This window comes from Amblyraja radiata, unplaced genomic scaffold (genome assembly GCF_010909765.2).
Source record: "Amblyraja radiata isolate CabotCenter1 unplaced genomic scaffold, sAmbRad1.1.pri scaffold_817_ctg1, whole genome shotgun sequence".
NCBI classification, from domain to species: Eukaryota; Metazoa; Chordata; class Chondrichthyes; order Rajiformes; family Rajidae; genus Amblyraja; species Amblyraja radiata.
The window spans coordinates 19803-38051 of NW_022630824.1; the positions used below are offsets into that span (position 1 = coordinate 19803).

The window sequence follows — 18249 nt, forward strand, 5'->3', positions numbered from 1 at the left end:
GCTGAAATTTATTTTTATTTTTATTTGCAGTCACACCCATGTAAGAGTACAAGAGTGCATAACTTTGCTACCAATTGACATGTCTTCTACGCACCTTACTTGACAGGCATTCATTGCCATCTCTTTGTATACTGCTGTTTGAACAGCTGCTTCCTGCTTTTAGCACCAGATGATGATGTAGAAGCCATTTTGGAAGTCCCTCCCTCGCTCTCTCTCTCTCTCTCCTTCTTCTCTCCCTCCATCCCTTTCTCCATCCCACTCGCCCTCCATCCCTTTCTCCATTCCACTCGCCCTCCCTCCCTCCCTCTCCCTCCCACCCTTTCTCTCCCTCTCACCCACCCTCCCTCTCCTTCCTTTTTTCTCCCTCTTATCCTCCCTCTCTCCCTCCCTCTCTTCATCTCCCTCCCCTCTCCCTCTCTCCACCCCTCCCTCTCTTCCCCCTTGAGCCCACTCCCCATTCTGTAAAATCAAGGCCAATCCCAATGTAACTGCAATCCCACTGGTAACCTTTCACCACGAGGCGTATCCAGAATTTTACCACTGCCTGAAAATAATCAAAGGCTCAACTACCACTGAGAAAGAGAATTCCAAAGACTCATTGTTAAACGAGAATTTTCCTGAACAGTCTGTGACCCATAGCGCAGTGGCCATAGCGCTATGTGTAAAGCCCACAGCGCTATGTTTAAAGCACATAGCGCTCCAGCTGGTAGCGCTGTAGCCGACAGCTCTTCGTTTAAATTCCCACGCGTTAAACTGACAGCGCTCTGTTTAAACCTGGAGCGGGACAGGCAGCCTGGAGAGAAGGAATGGGTGTCGTTTCTGGTCAAGACCCTTCTTCAGACTGAACTGAACTGCGTATTTAAATCCGTATTTAACAACACAAAACCGTACATCCATATTCTAATCGCATTTCCATACAAAATACAGAAAATCTGTACTACTTGGCAGCTCTGCACATCCCAGGACAATGGTGAGTAAAGTGGGCCTAAAATTGTTGCGCTATCGTGTACCGTTTTTGCGCAAATAATAAGTACAAATATATATAGGTACAAACAAGATATATATATATATATACAAATATAGGTACAAACAAGATGAGAGTTCTAGTAATATATAGATAGAATATAGAATAGAATATAGATAGTCTAAAAACAAATTAAGAACCAATTTAGACATCTCATGGATAGAAATGTGCACTCAAGCTCATGAGAGTGAATATGCTTAATTGTCATATGTATTGAAACGTAGCAATGAAATTCTTACTCGCAGCAGCATTACAGGTCTGTGAACAGTACTCAATAGATAACAAAATAAAACAATCAATAAATGATAAATCGCCCAATATTAGTGCAAAACAAAGCAAAAACCCAAAGTCCATTGTTCTACAGGATCTTAAACTTACCATAATACACAGATTTGTTATTCTTTTAGTACATCTGGTCAAAATCCCAAAGGAATATTGAATATATGATGTGGGATGGGAAGGTTTACTAACTTTTCTAATGTGGCACTTTGAAATAGCAACTAAAATGCATCATGTTACAAAAAAACCTTGGAAAATGCTTAAGGTATCAATTAAGATAACTTTGACTTTCATTGCAAAAGAGTTGGGGTAAAATAGATGTGGGAAAGCCAAGGGTTATGTGGAGACAGGTGTCAAGGGTTATGAGGATAAGGCAGGAAAATGGGATTAGGTGGCAGAGATCAGCCATAATTGAATGGCACAGTAGACTCTACGGTCCGAACGGCCTCGTTCTACTCCTATAAGTTGTGAACAACTATATGAAGTATTATCAAGATCACACCTGGAATACTCTGTGGGGTTTTAATCTTATTTGAGGAAGATAGATATGCACTGGATGCACAATCCCATAGATCTCCCATTTTCATTGCAAAGCTATCTACTAGAAATGCAAGAACAGAAGGATACTATTCACTGTTGTAATACTATCACTGTTGTAATATTCATTAAGATCATGGCTGATCTATACATCAATTCCATGTACACGTTTTAGTTCCACATCCTTTCCTGCTCCTACAAAAATCAACACATTTTCTATATGTTTAGGATATATGGAAAAGGCATACACACAACCAAGGTATTGAGATACAAATTGTTAATGAAATTTACTCTGAATTAGGTTTTTAACTTTTATTTTGGAGGAAAATGTTACAAGAAAAGGGCATGTGAATAAACCATACACTTAGAAAAAAAACAGCACCATATTCACAACTTTATTTGCTGTAATAGTGTTCAGGGACCAAATAATGTCTTGATTGAAACATTGACCAAGCATGATTATAGTTTGGGGTCTAATTGGACTAAAATGTAAAGATATGATTAACTTTGATATCACAATCCCTTTCATTTTATATAATTAGACATTTCTTAACTGCTTAGAATTTTAGAAAACAAATTTTCTTGGATCTTAGGAGTTTCCTTGTAGTTCCTTGTAAAACTGTGAAACGAAAGCTCCATTGCTGGTAGCGACATGTAATTACAAAGTGATAAATTTACAAAGGAATGTTTCATGCCCTCCATATTAAATGTGAAAATGTTAGCATTTATAATGGTAATAGTTCCCACAAAATATCTGCTGATAATATACAGTGGCTTGCAAAAGTATTCATACCCCTTGAACCTTTCCACATTTTGTCACGTTACAACCACAAACGTAAATGTATTTTATTGGGATTTTATGTGATAGACCAACACAAAGTGGTGCATAATTGTGAAGTGGAAGGAAAATGATACATGGTTTTCAAATTTTTTTATAAATAAAAAAACTGAAAAGTGTGGCGTGCAAAAGTATTCAGCCCCCGAGTCAATACTTTGTAGAACCACCTTTCGCTGCAATTACAGCTGCAAGTCTTTTGGGGTATGTCTCTACCAGCTTTGCACATCTAGAGACTGAAATGTTTGCCCATTCTTCTTTGCAAAATAGCTCAAGCTCAGTCAGATTGGATGGAGAGCGTCTGTGAACAGCAATTTTCAAGTCTTGCCAGAGATTCTCAATTGGATTTAGGTCTGGACTTTGACTGGGCCATTCTAACACATGAATATGCTTTGATCTAAACAATTCCATTGTAGTTCTGGCTGTATGTTTAGGGTCGTTGTCCTGCTGGAAGGTAAACCTCCGCCCCAGTCTCAAGTCTTTTGCAGACTCTAACAGGTTTTCTTCCAAGATTGCCCTGTATTTGGCTCCATCCATCTTCCCGTTAACTCTGACCAGCTTCCCTGTCCCTGCTGAAGAAAAGCATCCCCACAGCATGATGCTGCCACCACCATGTTTCACAGAGGGGATGGTGTGGTCAGGGTGATGTGCAGTGTTAGTTTCCCGCCACACATAGCGTTTTGCATTTAGGCCAAAAACTTCAATTTTGGTCTCATCTGACCAGAGCACCTTCCTCCACATGTTTGCTGTGTCCCCCACATGGCTTGTGGCAAACTGCAAATGGAACTTCTTATGGCTTTTTTTCAACAATGGCTTTCTTCTTGACACTCTTCCATAAAGGCCCGATTTGTGGAGTGCACGACTAATAGTTGTCCTGTGGACAGATTCTCCCACCTGAGCTGTGGATCTCTGCAGCTCCTCCAGAGTTACCATGGGCCTCTTGGCTGCTTTTCTGATCAATGCTCTCCTTGCCCGGCCTGTCAGTTTAGGTGGACGGCCATGTTTTGGCAGGTTTGCAGTTGTGCCATACTCTTTCCATTTTCGGATGATGGATTGAACAGTGCTCCGTGAGATGTTCAAAGCTTGGGATATTGTTTTATAACCTAACCCTGCTTTAAACTTCTCCACAACTTTATCCCTGACCTGTCTGGTGTGTTCCTTAGGCTTCATGATGCTGTTTTTTCACTAATGTTCTCTAACAAACCTCTGAGGCCTTCACAGAACAGCTGTATTTATACTGAGATTAGATTACACACAAGTGGACTCTATTTACTAATTAGGTGACTTCTGAAGGCAATTGGTTGCACTGGATTTTATTTAGGGGTATCAGAGTAAAGGGGGCTGAATACTTTTGCACGCCACACTTTTCAGTTTTTTATTTGTAAAAAAATTTGTAAACCATGTATCATTTTCCTTCCACTTCACAATTATGCGCCACTTTGTGTTGGTCTATCACATAAAATCCCAATAAAATACATTTACGTTTGTGGTTGTAACGTGACAAGATGTGGAAAAGTTCAAGGGGTATGAATACTTTTGCAAGCCACTGTACCTCCTAGGTGTAGCACCTAGCAATAGCAGTGAATAGCACAGCAACCATTACCAACACATTCAGCAGAAAATATAATTGCAAAATGAATGGATGCATGAAGTGATGAGGAATTAACATATTATATCTGTTTTGTTAACTTGTTACATTACTATGTTAATTCCTGATTAACTTGTTACATTATTAGAATATTGTATACCAATGAGGAACATAAATAGTTTTGACTGTAAGCAGGCCTCGATTTGAGAGGCCAACTATTTTTCGTCCAATATATTGTGATTGGTCTGTAATTTGAACACATCAATCCATGTAAATCCAGATACTGTAGCTTATTCTATGATTATACAACATGAAAAATAAGCACAAACTAGATATAATGATGAAATTTAGTTGTGCCCAATATATACTGTGCAACAGTGTTACACATATTACAATTACTGTTTCACAGCTCCAGTGCTCCTGGTCTTTGTGGAAATTGCAAGTTCTCCGTGTAACTACATGGGTTTCCTCTAGGAGCTCCAATTACCTTTCAAATCCCAAACATGGGATAGTTAGTAAATCAATTTACCACTGTAAATTACTGCTAGCGTGGATATCGCTATCGTGGATAGTGTGTATCTTGTGTTTTATGACTATTGGCAAACCAATTTCCCTCCGATAAATAAAGTTCTATCGTATCGTAGAGAATAAATGGTAGAATCTGGAGGAGATGCTGGGGATGTGGGGGGAAAAAAGGGATGAATGTAAACAAGTATTTGATCATCACGAAGGGTAGAATAGAGTGTAATGGCACTGTTAATGGAGGGGTGGAGGGAAACAGATTTCTAAGCAATGTTTTTTATGCTGAATACTTGTTTTTAATCACAAATGTTTGTTGCTAATGTACACTAACATACAAAAGGCAAAATTATAATTTCATGGTTTCAATGAAGACAAAAACGCAACTAATACCTTGCCTTCCTTCATCATTGGTAAACAAGCCAAGATCGCTGCTGCTGAGGCTGCTCGATTCACTGTAGTAAGAAAAAGAATAGATCAAAAGAATAATTGATGTCAGAATCATAAAATTTTAAATAGACAAGGCTGCAGTCAGATGGAAGTTGAATCTGACAAAGATCTGGGCAAAATAAGATGATTTTTTTTGTATAAAGTGCAAATATAACAATTCCATTTGCTTCAGTGCATATTATTTTGCCTCATGAAACTACAGAAATCTAATATGTCACTGGCAGTAAGCCAGGGGCTACAACTAGGGGTTCTGAGACAATTGATGTATTTCATTATTTGTCTCCATCAAATGTTTTTTTTTGCCATGCTAGTTGGCATGATCCAGGGCCCATTTATTTGCTATATAGATTAATTACAGAAAGGAAAGCACGAGAGTAATTATTTCCGAGTAGAAGATATATTGTTAAAGTTAGAATCAGAGGTAAACACATCCACATGCAAAAGAAGTGGTCATTTATCCCAAGAATAGCAATTGTTTCCAAGTAAAGTTTGATGTTTAAAATCTAAGAATTATGAGATTATATATTTTTATTAACTAAATGTATTAAAAGATTTGGGGAAAGGTAAGGTGTACTATGTAGATTAAGAATCATGTTGAATGATGGAACAGATTTAAGAGAGTAACTGGCTTACACCTGCTCCCATGGTCCTACAATACATGCAAACATAGATAACGTGAAAGCAAGACTTCAAATTACCTAACTAAAATGTCAACTAAGATTGGTCAAAACAATGTTTTGGATCAATATGGCTCAGATAATCACCCAAAGTTACTTTAAATATATCATGCAGCAAATAATGCTATTACATTTTGTTTCCTAACACAATAAAACATTAACGGGGCAATGACACATAATTTACATACACATTTAAATTTTTGAGCATTTCATAAAGATATATTCCTATGAAAACACTATTTTCAATTATTTCAAAGTATCAAAGGTATTTTATTAGTCACATTCACATACACCCAGGTGTAGTGAAGTGAAATGCTTTTTGCCATTTTGCAGCACACAAAAAAAAGAATACAGACATAACACCAATGAGAGTCTTAAACACATAGAACATCCCCCCACAATGGCTCCCACCATGAGGGAAGGCACAAAGTCCAGTCCCCAACCCCAGTTCACCCATAGTCGGGCCTATTGAGGCCTCCACAGTTGCCTCTACGGAGGCCCGATGTTCCTGGCCGTTCTCGCCGGGTGATGTTGCTCCGGCGTCGGGAGAGTCCTCCCAGCGGCCTGGGAACCCTAGAACGGCCACTTCCGCACTGGAGGCCGCAGCTTCCGAAGCCAACAAAGCCGCGCCGGTTGGAGCTCCACAACTGGCGATCTCATCTAGAGATCCCAGGCTCCCGATGTTAAGTTCAGCGCCGCCGCCCGCAGCTGGTCGCTCCACAGTCCCGCAGCTCCGCGATGTTGTTCCCGGCGGTCTCAGCTCACCGGAGCTCCAGCGCGGGGACCCAGGCAAGGCATCGCCCGCTCCGCGATAGCGCTCCAGCGCTGTGCCGCCGCCGAAGCAGAGGTTCTGGGCGGTCCCCCCCCCCCCCACATAAAAAAAGTCTAGACCTCCAAACAAAACACTTAACTAACTAAAATAAAAAATAAAAAGATGAAGAGACAGACAGCTGCTGGCTGGGCAGCCGTGCACAGGACAGAGCCCCCCGGACACTATTTTAACTGCACTGAAGCCAAGATAAACGAATGCTTAAAGTGAAGCTCATTTAATTTTGCTACATTAACAATGAAATACTTTAGGTGCAAGTACATTATTCAAGGCTAAGCTACTATCACTGTTTCAATCACAATGACACTGGTCTCAGACGGTCACTGGTTTTAGTTGAATCATTAGAAACAATAGCACAGCACCAACTATTTATAAATACAAGTAATGATAGGCTGCTATTTTTCTTAATTCCATATGAAAGGATTTGGTCAATACAAATTGATTAAAAGAAACAATGTCTCTATCATGTCCTGTGTACGCATATGATAAGCATTTATATTTTTTCAAATCTTACTCCGATTATAGAGACTGATATATTGCTATTTGAGGATTGACAGTTGAGGATGTCCAGTTTGAATACCAATGCATCCATGTTAATTGCATTCTTGTTCAGAAGCAGATCGAATTAAAAAACATTATGTCAAACACTCATCATTTTTGCAGGTAATTATTACTTCACTAATCTGATTTTCAATATCACTGCTTTAAAGTATTTATATTTAGTGATTTAGTGTGGTCATAAGGTTAAACAACCAAAAAAGTATTTTCTAAGCCCCATTCAGATAATAAATGTAAATAAAAGTTCCTGGCATTCACTCTCTCAAGATTTGTATTTACTTTTCAATGCCAAAATAATGGCTTCTTTATAGTTTCTTTGGACCGGTAATCTATATTATTCCATATCATGCATAACACAAACTCTGTAGAGCTTAAGCACGTTCTGTACTCGGCACATGCTTTGCAAAACTTAAGAATTATATCCCATTTTCGACATGCTTCAATATTTCCCAACTGTCACATCTACCATCGCAGTAAAGTTCTTCTACTTTTAAAAAGTTGCCTGCTTGCCCAAAACTTATTGAAAAATCCTGCTGACTGCTGTGTTCTAAATCAAACCAGAATTAGGTCACATGCTGAACTGTAAACACTCTCATACTCCTCAGCCCTCCAGGTGACATCTCATCTGTGTGGGGGGGAAAATGATTACTTACACATATCTGTGTTGTCAAAATAGTACTTCCAAGGTAATTACCATTGTGGCGTGCCTCCTGCCTAGACTGGATGGATGAGGCCTGCTGCCAAAGGGTCACTACTACCCCATATTTCTAACCATAAGCTCAGGTGTTCCAGTACTGTAAATTGGTCCAAGCATGTCAGCAGTTATCTGTAATCCAAGCAAACTGCAGCCATCTTATGCCATGCCACACACAGAATATTTGACTGGTGCGTACAGAAGCTGATAACTTTCTGATGAAGAGCGATAACCACTAAGCATTACTGACTGAAAGTTGCTGAGTGGTAACTAATCAATTTCTAAGTAAGTTAACTCTACAAAGCTCTGTCGACAGTTCAAATCAGCTGTTCTATTGATAACTGCTTAATACTTTCAGATACTATACTGCATTAGTATTATGTTTACAGCTTCATTTACCATACATCTTTTGAAAGATCTCTTAAAACCGAGGGAATTCAAGTGAATTACTTGGGGAATTATGTTTTTAGCAGAGTTTTATTATTGCAGTCCAAGTAGAATGAAACATAAAACACTATATTCTGGTTTCTACAAAGATTAAATGATTGAGCACTATTACCCCATCTACTGCCAGACATGATGAAATCAAATACAAGATGGCATAGAAGTATGAGGACATCATGTAAGCATGTGGGATTAGTGAAGATGGGGAAAAAAGGTCAGCATAAATGTGGTGGGCAGGAGTCCTCTTGCTGTACAACTCCATGACTTTGAGGGGGGAAAAAAGCATATCCCACATTTTGGCCACATTTCTTAAATGTAGTTTCCACCAGACATGCAAACCAGTATGATCCACAATCAATACTTGAGCTGCACTGTACTAGCTGATTTTGGTTATAATAAAGATATCTTAGTTTACATTGTTGCACCTAATATCACAAATAAAGATTTAAAAAAGATACAACTTGGTTCCCACTTTTGGTTTCCATCCAATATCTCCTAATATATAAATATATGTTATCACCAAATGAGAATAGGATCAGGGGTACTTGTGAAGTATATTACAGTTAATATTCCATCATGAATATGAAGGCTTACTGCACTTATAGATTGATCCTTTAGATAATGTGCAGATATCATTCAGCAACATCAGAAAAGTAGGGGAAATTGGAAAATAGTTACTAATAATTGTTTGTGGTACTTAAATCACCACTGGCAGTATTTACAAAAAAATGTCTTTTCATAAACCCAAGTTTCTAATCTTGGCCTTTTTAACAATAACATTTATTGACATCACATCTTTAGCATCACAAATCTGTTTTTCAAGAATATGATTAAAGAATTGCACTGAACCAACGAACAAGAGCTGATCAAATACTTTGTCACTGAATTGGCTTTTGAGAATGGTCTTAGAAAGAAGAAAAACGTTAGGTTTCGAAACACATTGGAATAGTCAAGTTAGGAAGTGTAAATAGGATGGATAAGAGTTTTTACAATAGACTGATTGAGAGCATAGTCAAGTGATATTAGAGAAGTACAAACAGCTAGTTAAAGTTATGGACAGGATAAGGTGTCAAGCACAGACTGCTGCCAAAGAATTAAAGGAAGCTAGATTTTAGTGACAAATACAAAATCAAATTCAAACATTCTGAAAGATGGAGGAAACAGTTGCTAGGAACAAGTTTGTGTTGAGGCCAAATAAATTAGTTTTTGTCTTTCTAATGCTTAATTGGAAAAAAAAAAATGCTGAATGAATACACAAGCAACAATAGGGCAGTAGACAGTGATGATGACAAGGTAGATTGTGGTGCTGTCAACATACACGTGGAACCCAAAATTATGTTGTTGAATCATACTATATCTAAGGATATATATAGTAGGTATGTTGCAAAGCCTACCTGAAGCGTCGTTGAAAATCTGTCGCTGCAAGTGTGCGCGATTTTGGCGCCGTTTAGAGGGGGCGGGTTTAAAACGCGATTTTCTCTAAGCTGTTCCAATCGAAAATGTTCAGCCTAGTTAATTATTAACGAAAAATCGCTGGAAGACCCCGTCGCAAAAGCTATTATTAGGTTTAAAGGCCTTGAATAATAGTTATAGTAGTTTAAAAATCAATCTCTAAACCCGCGACCGCCAGCAACCGCTGGGTCTCATAAAGCAAATAGCAGAAGTTAGGTTGTATATTTTTACATTAAAAAGGGCTTCTAAAGATCCCTTTATACTAAGTTTAATATTGCGAGTAGCTCATTTTGGGCCCATTATATCCCGCAATATTTTTCCGGGCATTTGGGGCACAAATCCACCGCAATGTGAACGTTCTAAACCAGCGCGTTCCACAGGGACCCACTGGAAAGCTGATTTAAATGGGCATTTATTTACAGCAATTAAACACTAAATTCCTTCCATTTGGTCTATAAATTAATGTAAATGAGATTTAAAAATCATGTTTTATTGTGAATTATTTGTGAATATTATTTGGACATTTAGGCTATTTAAAAATGTTAATCATTTATTAAGAAATGGATAGATGTTTAGATCTAGTAATTGAAGTCTGAAATTAGCTACAATTAGGTAACTAACTAATTATATGCTTTAATTTCAGGTCATCCAAGTAAGATTATTTTATATTTGTTTCAGAATGCTTCAATCTATGATAACTGAAAATTTCATTCAGTTCTCTTAATTTTTAAGAAAGTTATGGGCTTTTGACTGTTCACGATCACAGCTTTTTTGTTATGTCCATAGAAAATCAATAGGGAACAAGATGCTAATTTCCCAGTATGAAAATGGCCATAACTTTTTAAATACTTGAGATATGAAAGTGAATTAGGTGTCAAATTAAACTTATTTTTATGCTTTATCTGATGGGATAAATTACAGACTTGATTTTTAAAATCTCAAAATTTTGTAACATTGCTATATATAGGTGGTTGGAAAAAAAAGATGGATCTGCTACACATCAAAGAAAATAAAGCTGGGGAAGAAGAAAAAAAAAATCACTGATAGATTAAAATTTGTTAACCTACAACGGCATAGGTAAACCTGAATAACAGTTGTTCTTTCCAACTGTTGCTGCCTGACCCAATCTGCTGAGTTTTTCCAATATTTTCAGTTTTTATTTTAGATATCCAGCATTTACATGTTTTTATTTTGCTGGGGAACTCCCTCTTTTTCCCTCTCCCAATAGGCAGGAAGTACAGAGGTTGAAAACACATACCTCCAGATTCAGGAATAGTTTCTTCCCAGCTGTTATCAGGCAACTGACCGGTCATCTCATCAGTTCTGTGCAGTGCAGTCCTGACCACCTATCTATATAATTGGAGACCTCTGAACTATCTTTAATCTGACTTTATTCAATTTTATACCTTTGCACTAAGTGTTGTACCTTTTGTCTGGTATTGTAGACGGGTTGATGGTATTCATGTAATCTTTTGACTGGATAGCATGCAAACAAAAGATTTCCACTGTGCCTTGGTACACACGACAATAATAAACTAAATTAAACTAACCTAGACCTGGAAAGTCCTACTTACTTGGACAAAGAAGAAAGATGTTGTGGTTCTTGATGCTAAAAGACTGAAATGAATGAGGAGGAACAGTACACCATGATTGTCCAGGGAGGATGTAATTTGTGGCTAGGCTGTAGTTTGGCAGGAATATGGTCACGGAAACGCATATCAGAGAAGATACAAAGTGCCAGAGTAATTAAGCAGGTCAGGCAGCATCCCTGGAGAATATGAATAGGTGACATTTCAGGTCAGGACCTTTCTTCGCACTGTTCATGTGTATATGCTTCAACACATATCAAGGGAAAATTGAAATCAGAGAAGATGAAGTGAAGCAAGACCAAAATTAGATCATAGTGAGGGTTCCGTGCCAGGTCAGAAGCTAACACACAGTCTTGTGGAAATGTGGGTGAAGATGGAACAGAAAGAGAGTTTCAAAGTTTTCTTCTGGATATTTTCAGAAAAAGTCAGCTTTGGCAGAAAACAGGATTCAATTATGCTCCAAACAGATCCAGAAATTAGTTGGCCGCCACAAAGCTCATATGGACTTAAAAGTTCAAGGATGAGAGATCTGGCATTATGGACATGCACACTTTAATGTGATCGTCAGTTATTCTCCAAGGGCAATACAAAAAGCATGAAAGGGGACAGGATTGTGATTTGACATGAGAGATGTTTACACCAATGGGTAAAGAGATTGAAGGGAACAAGTCACATGGATATCTCAATGGGAAGAACAGCCTGAGGATTTTAAAGATGAAATGGATGAAACAAGGAAAGATATTCAGAAGATTCCAGAGACGTAGCAGCACATTCCAAGAAGGAATGATGTGATAAGAATCATTCTTACATTTTAGCAGTTTGAATGGGCCAATGATTGAAAGAATAGCAAAGGTCCAAAAAATAAGGCATTTCATGCAAACCAGAAGGCAGAGATAGGTAGAAATCAGTTGCTTAAAGGCAACTTTATAGTTCCTTGAACATTATCAATTTAAAAATGACTACGATAGTTTCTTCAGTTGTTTGCATTAATACTAAAAGTAATCTGTAAAGGGATTGAAATACTTTTTCTATGCACTAGTAATTCTACATACAGGAGCAATGAACTTTTATAACAGCCCATTTATTGCAAGTGGTTTGAATAACAACAGTAAAAAAAATCTAAATCAGTGTCCTAGTGCCAAGACAAACACAACTATTATTCAACTGTACACAAAATTGCTGGAGAAACTCAGCGGGTGCAGCAGCATCTATGGAGCGAAGGAAATAGGCGACGTTTCGGGCCGAAACCCTTCTTCAGACTGATGGGGGGTGGGGGGGAGAAGGAAGGAAAAGGGGAGGAGGAGGAGGAGCCCGAGGGCGGGCGGATGGGAGGGTGGGAGGAGACAGCTAGAGGGTTAAGGAAGGGGAGGAAGGGGAGTATCTCTAAAGATTTAACCCTTACAAGTAGAGAATTCCAAGATATTGTCCCGACAGTTTTAAATGTATTTCCCTATTCTGGTAACCATGTCCCCTTATTCAAGAATTCTACCTTCATGCTTCCAACGATCTTTTATGTTTCTATAAGATCACTTCATATTGTTCTAAACTCTAAAGATGTAGATTTTTTTTAGATGCTGACAATACTCCATCTTGTCTCTATTCAACTGTAGCTGGACAGAAATTAATTCGGACTTTACATAGTTTTATTGTGATTCAGTGTTCCCTGGTGTGTAGGTTTAAAAATTAAATGTGAAGAAGTACTGGCAATTCAAAAGTATTTCAAACTCTGCAGTTATATTTAAATACAACAACTTGGCTCCAGATAGGGAGCCCGATAATTAATCTTAATAACCTGTCACTCATGCTATCATCTGAGACTTTCTGCTCCTCATACTCCATCTTGTCTCTATTTGTGTTGCATATTTCTTCACTTTCAACACCAACTCCTTCATCTGGGACTTGCAGTCGCTTTGGCTTGATGATCTTGTCTTTGCTGATGTCCTGGACTTGGAAATGGAAATGGAGCTGGCTTATTTGTACTTGGCTTCTTTCTGGGCTTGCGGCTGGAACATTGCCCTGGGTCAATGGGTGAAGTGTATTGCTGACCTCTGCTGGTGAATCTATAGCCATACGTTTGACCATATTTCTCCTTTGCAAAGATCTACCAATTAAGTTGCTATCCGTGATGGAATCTGACTCATGCCAGGATTGCCTTTTCCGTCTGATTGCTGTCACGTTCAGGGAAGACAGACGCTTGGCAACTGAGAGATGGTCATCCGAATCATTGCAATTGTTATTTTCTGTGTAGTCATGAATTGTGCCCTCCAGGCTAGATTCAGAAACATCACTCATGCATTGACCAAATTCCCAGATCCGATGTTCAATGTCCATTCGTCTCCTCCCGACTCTCCGCTTCCTAGCCTGAGGCATCAGTAAGTACGATGTTGAGTTGTGGGAGGCTTCATCTTCAAAATTGGCATACTTTTGTGTGTGCTCAGAAGTTTCCTCCAGATCAGAGACTAGATCTTGCACCAGCTCATCCATTCTTTTATAAGGCCTTAAAATAGATACAATAAACATCATAAATCAACGTGCAATTACATTCAAGGAATAATATTTGGAGTCACTGTTTTAATCACAAATACAAGTCTAATTTTAATCTTTCATTAATTATACATCTGCACACAATAAGTTAAAAATATAATACTACCACAAATAATGTATGATTGTAATGCTCTAAACATAAGAAAATAGTAGACCACTTGGCCTCTCAAGCCTGCCATTCAAAATGATCATGGTTGATCTACTCAGGCCTCTTTTGTTTGTTGCCTTCAACTCGCTGATTTTTCAAGAAAAAATCTACTTTCATTTTAAATATCTCTAAAGATTTAACCCCCACAAGTAGAGAATTCCAAGATATTGTCCCGACAGTTTTAAATGTATTTCCCTATTCTGGTAACCATGTCCCCTTATTCAAGAATTCTACCTTCATGCTTCCAACGATCTTTTATGTTTCTATAAGATCACTTCATATTGTTCTAAACTCTAAAGATGTAGATTTTTTTTAGATGCTGACGATAGGTAAATTCTCGCAACCCAAGAATTAGCCTGGTGAATCCCTTTGGATAACATCTTTGCCGATATATTGTCTTCTTAAATCTGGGCATTAAATCCGCATATGATACTGTGATGTGATGTCATGTTTCCCTGTACAATTGTAACAATAATGTTCTATTTCTAAACTCCAACTCCCATTCAATAAAAATGTATTTGCCTTCCTAACCAATTGATGCAATTGCCTTTTTTTTTTGCAATACAATATATACACAGGTTCCCCTCTATAGACTGCTTGTACATCACCAATGAACTCTAGCATATTTATTAAACATGATTTCCATTTCATAAAACCATGATGAATTGGTTTGATCACATTAAGCTTCTCTAAATGACTAGTTAATTTTTCTTTGATTGTAGATTCCAGCATCTTGCCAAGAACAGATGTTACACTAACAGACTGTCACCTTTTCGTCTTCCCCACTTTTTGAACAATAGCGCCAATAGCGAACAAAATGTCTGGTTTTCTAATCTGCTGGTGAGCTTTAAACAAAAACTCAACAAACTATTTAGATTTTAAAAAAACACAAAGAGCTGGAGTAACTCAGCAAATGAAGCAGCATCTCTGGAGGACATACGTAGGCTTTATTTTGGATTGTGACACCTCATCAGTGATTGTAGTAGAGAGGAGAAAGCTGGAAAAGAGGTGGGAGAGATGGGTGGGGGAGTGGGGGAGGGGTTGGTGAAGATAGCCTGACAAGTGATAAATAGATGCAGGTGAGGTGGGTTTGATTGGCAGATTGGTGGACAAAGGGATAAAAGGGTGTCGGATAAGGAATGCAGAGGAGCAAAATTTCAAGCTAGAGAAAGTGATGTAGATGGAAAGGAACAGGGGAGGACGGAATAGTGGGAGAGATGGGTACGCATGAGGGTGGGGCACAGGAAACAGAAGGGGGAAAAACGTCAGTCGCAAACTCATACTGCATGGAAACAGGGATCAACTCATCAACGTCGACCAAGATGCCCCTATCAAATTTAATCTCATCTGCCCACGTTTGGCCCATATCCCTTTAAACCTTGCCTATCCATGAACCTGTCCACATGTCTTTTAAATGTTATTGTACCTGCCTCAACTACTTTCTCAGACAGCGTGTTCTATATACCCATCACCCTCTGCATGAAAAGTTGCCCCTCAGGTTCCGATTAAATCTTTCCCCTCTCACTCTAAACCTTTGCCTTCTAACTCTTGATTCCCCTTCTCTATGAAAAAGTATTTCTGCATTCACCCTATCTATTCCTCTCATGGTTTTATACACCTTTATAATACACTCCTCGGCCTGCTGCACTCCTAGGAATAAAGTTGTATAGGGCCAAACTCTCCTTATAGCTCAGATCCTTGAGTACTGGTAACATCCTTGAAAAAATCCTCTCTGCGCCCTTTCCAGCTTAATGGCATCTTTCCTAGAGCAGGATGACCAAATATGAACACAATACTCCAAGTGTGGCCTCAGCAACTGAAAACTGTAACGCAACATCCCAAAATCTATACTCAATATCCCATGTGATCTAGTGTTTAAGAGCAGCTTCCTTTAAAACCCTCGGATGCAGGTCAACATGTTGTGGGAACTTGCCTACCTTTAGTTCTTGCTGACCTTTGCTCCCTCATGACAGTGCTTTCTACAAATGTTTCCATGCTATTTGAAACTATCCCATCTGAAAGTTTAGAAGGGCCTGTTTCTATGTTGCATCACTCTATGTCTCTAAGTAATAATAATAATAATAATAATAAATTTTATTTATGGGCGCCTTTCAAGAGTCTCAAGGACACCTTACAAAAATTTAGCAGGTAGAGGAAAAACATGTAAGGGGAATGAAATAAATAGTAGAGACATGACTAGTACACAAAGTAAAGACAGAATTCAATTCAAAACACAATATGAGGCAATTAATGCACAGATGAAAAGGGAGGGGGACGTGGGGCTAAGGATAGGCAGAGGTGAAGAGATGGATCTTGAGGCGGGACTGGAAGAAGTAGAAGCAGAACCACATGATCAGATTTTCCAAATGCAGTCATGATTTTAAATGGTATGCATCTTTAATGGTTGTGTAGCAGTGGTCGAGAATGTTTGGGCCTCTGATGGGACGGAAGATGTGCTGATATTTTTTGCACTCTTTCCAACTTAATGAAATAGTGTCTATAGTAGAGTGATCAGAAACACACACAATATTCCAAATGCTGTCTCACAGAACAGTACAGCACATGGCCAAGCATTTTGGCCCACAATATTTGTGCCAAACATGATGGCAAGTTAAGGTAATCTCCTCTGCCTGCACCTGATCTATACTGGCATATCCATGTACCTTTCCAAAACATATTAAATGCCACTATCATATTTACCTCCACCCCACCTCTGCTAGGGCATTCCAGGCATCTTCCACTCGCTTTTAAAATAAAATCTTCCCCCACATTATTTAAATGTTGGCCCTATCACTTTAAAGCTGTGCCCTCTAATCTTTGACATATCCACGCTGGGAAAACGTTTTTGCTGTCTATGAGATATGCCTCTCATAATTTTATACATTTCTATTAATTTCTCCTTAGCTTTGGACATTCAAGAAAAAACAATAAAGTTTGTCCAACCTCTCCTCACAGATAATGGCCAGCTTGGAAACAATGAAAGTTCATCAATTTAAAAGAGTAACTTTGTTTCCCTCGCCAAAAGATATTGCTCAGTATTTTCAAGTTTGTTTACTATTTTAAACATCAACAATGTGTTGAAATTAACATAGTCACCCAAAACCATATAAAGTGACACATAACACCATAGGAACAGTGTGCATATGTGTTTGCACCCAAGTACGGCTTCCAATCCATACTTTTTAAATAAATACGATTGTCTCAGACCATTTGATGGAAGGGAATTGTAAATTGTATTGTAATTGGTATTGAATAGTAATCAGCCAGCGCGGACAGGGGGAGGGGCACATGAGAAGGCAAGGGTGTGGGGTAAAATTGTCTGATTTGTGTAAACGGCAATGAATGTATGTAGATAAGACACAAAAAGCTGGAGTAACTCAGCTGGATAGGCAGCATCTTTGGAGAGAAGGAATTGGTGACGTTTCTGGTCGAGACCTTTCTTCAGACTGTATGTATAGCCTCTGAGAATGTCGGAAGAATGCTTTGCACCTTTCCTGTATTGAATAATGCTTATTTTGATAAAGAAAACAACAGGACAGCCCTCCTCCCCTCCCTGGCCGCTGCTACTTGGTCGAGCGCTCACACATGTAAAGGAAACCATGAGGTGCTTTCAGCTCAGCCCCCCCGTCCTCCTACTTACCAATCACCGCCGATACGATACCACGCAGATTCAGTCCAACCGTCGCACCGGCCATCAAAGGTGACCGTGCTGTGACTGACTGATGGTCCTCACGGACAACTTTGAGCCGTTTGGATGTAACACGTTGCATCTGCCTCTGCCGCCGCCAGCGGCGTAAAGGGAACACGGAAGGCCCCGACCCGTCCACCGGAAACAGGCCCGGACCATTTTAACCCCCCCCCCCCTCCTCCTCACTCACATCGCCCGCTCTTCAGATGTACCGCCGCCTTCATCAAATCATGCTCCTTCAGCCGTGGCGACCGAAGCTCAGAGTTGTGTTTTCACACCGGTTGAGTTTGCACCATGTGAAGTGTCCCCCTCCCTCCGCCCGCCCGCCCGTCATGATGCAGGCGACTCCTCCCGTCTCCATAGCAACGCACTACAACTACAAGAGGAAGATGGC

General features: G+C 39.1%; 1 protein-coding gene across 1 annotated transcript in view; it reads right to left on the minus strand.

The window, feature by feature from the left end:
• LOC116970384 (G patch domain-containing protein 2-like) overlaps positions 1 to 17943 on the minus strand; it is a 31815-nt gene extending 13872 nt beyond the window's left edge. Inside the window, exons 1-3 of the mRNA XM_033017042.1 lie at positions 17808 to 17943; positions 13268 to 13972; positions 5176 to 5237 (exon numbers count right to left, since the gene is read on the minus strand). Coding sequence (XP_032872933.1) covers positions 5176 to 5237; positions 13268 to 13959 — 754 coding nt within the window. The 5' untranslated portion in view covers positions 13960 to 13972; positions 17808 to 17943. The remainder of the gene's footprint in view (positions 1 to 5175; positions 5238 to 13267; positions 13973 to 17807) is intronic.
• Positions 17944 to 18249: the final 306 nt, after the last annotated feature.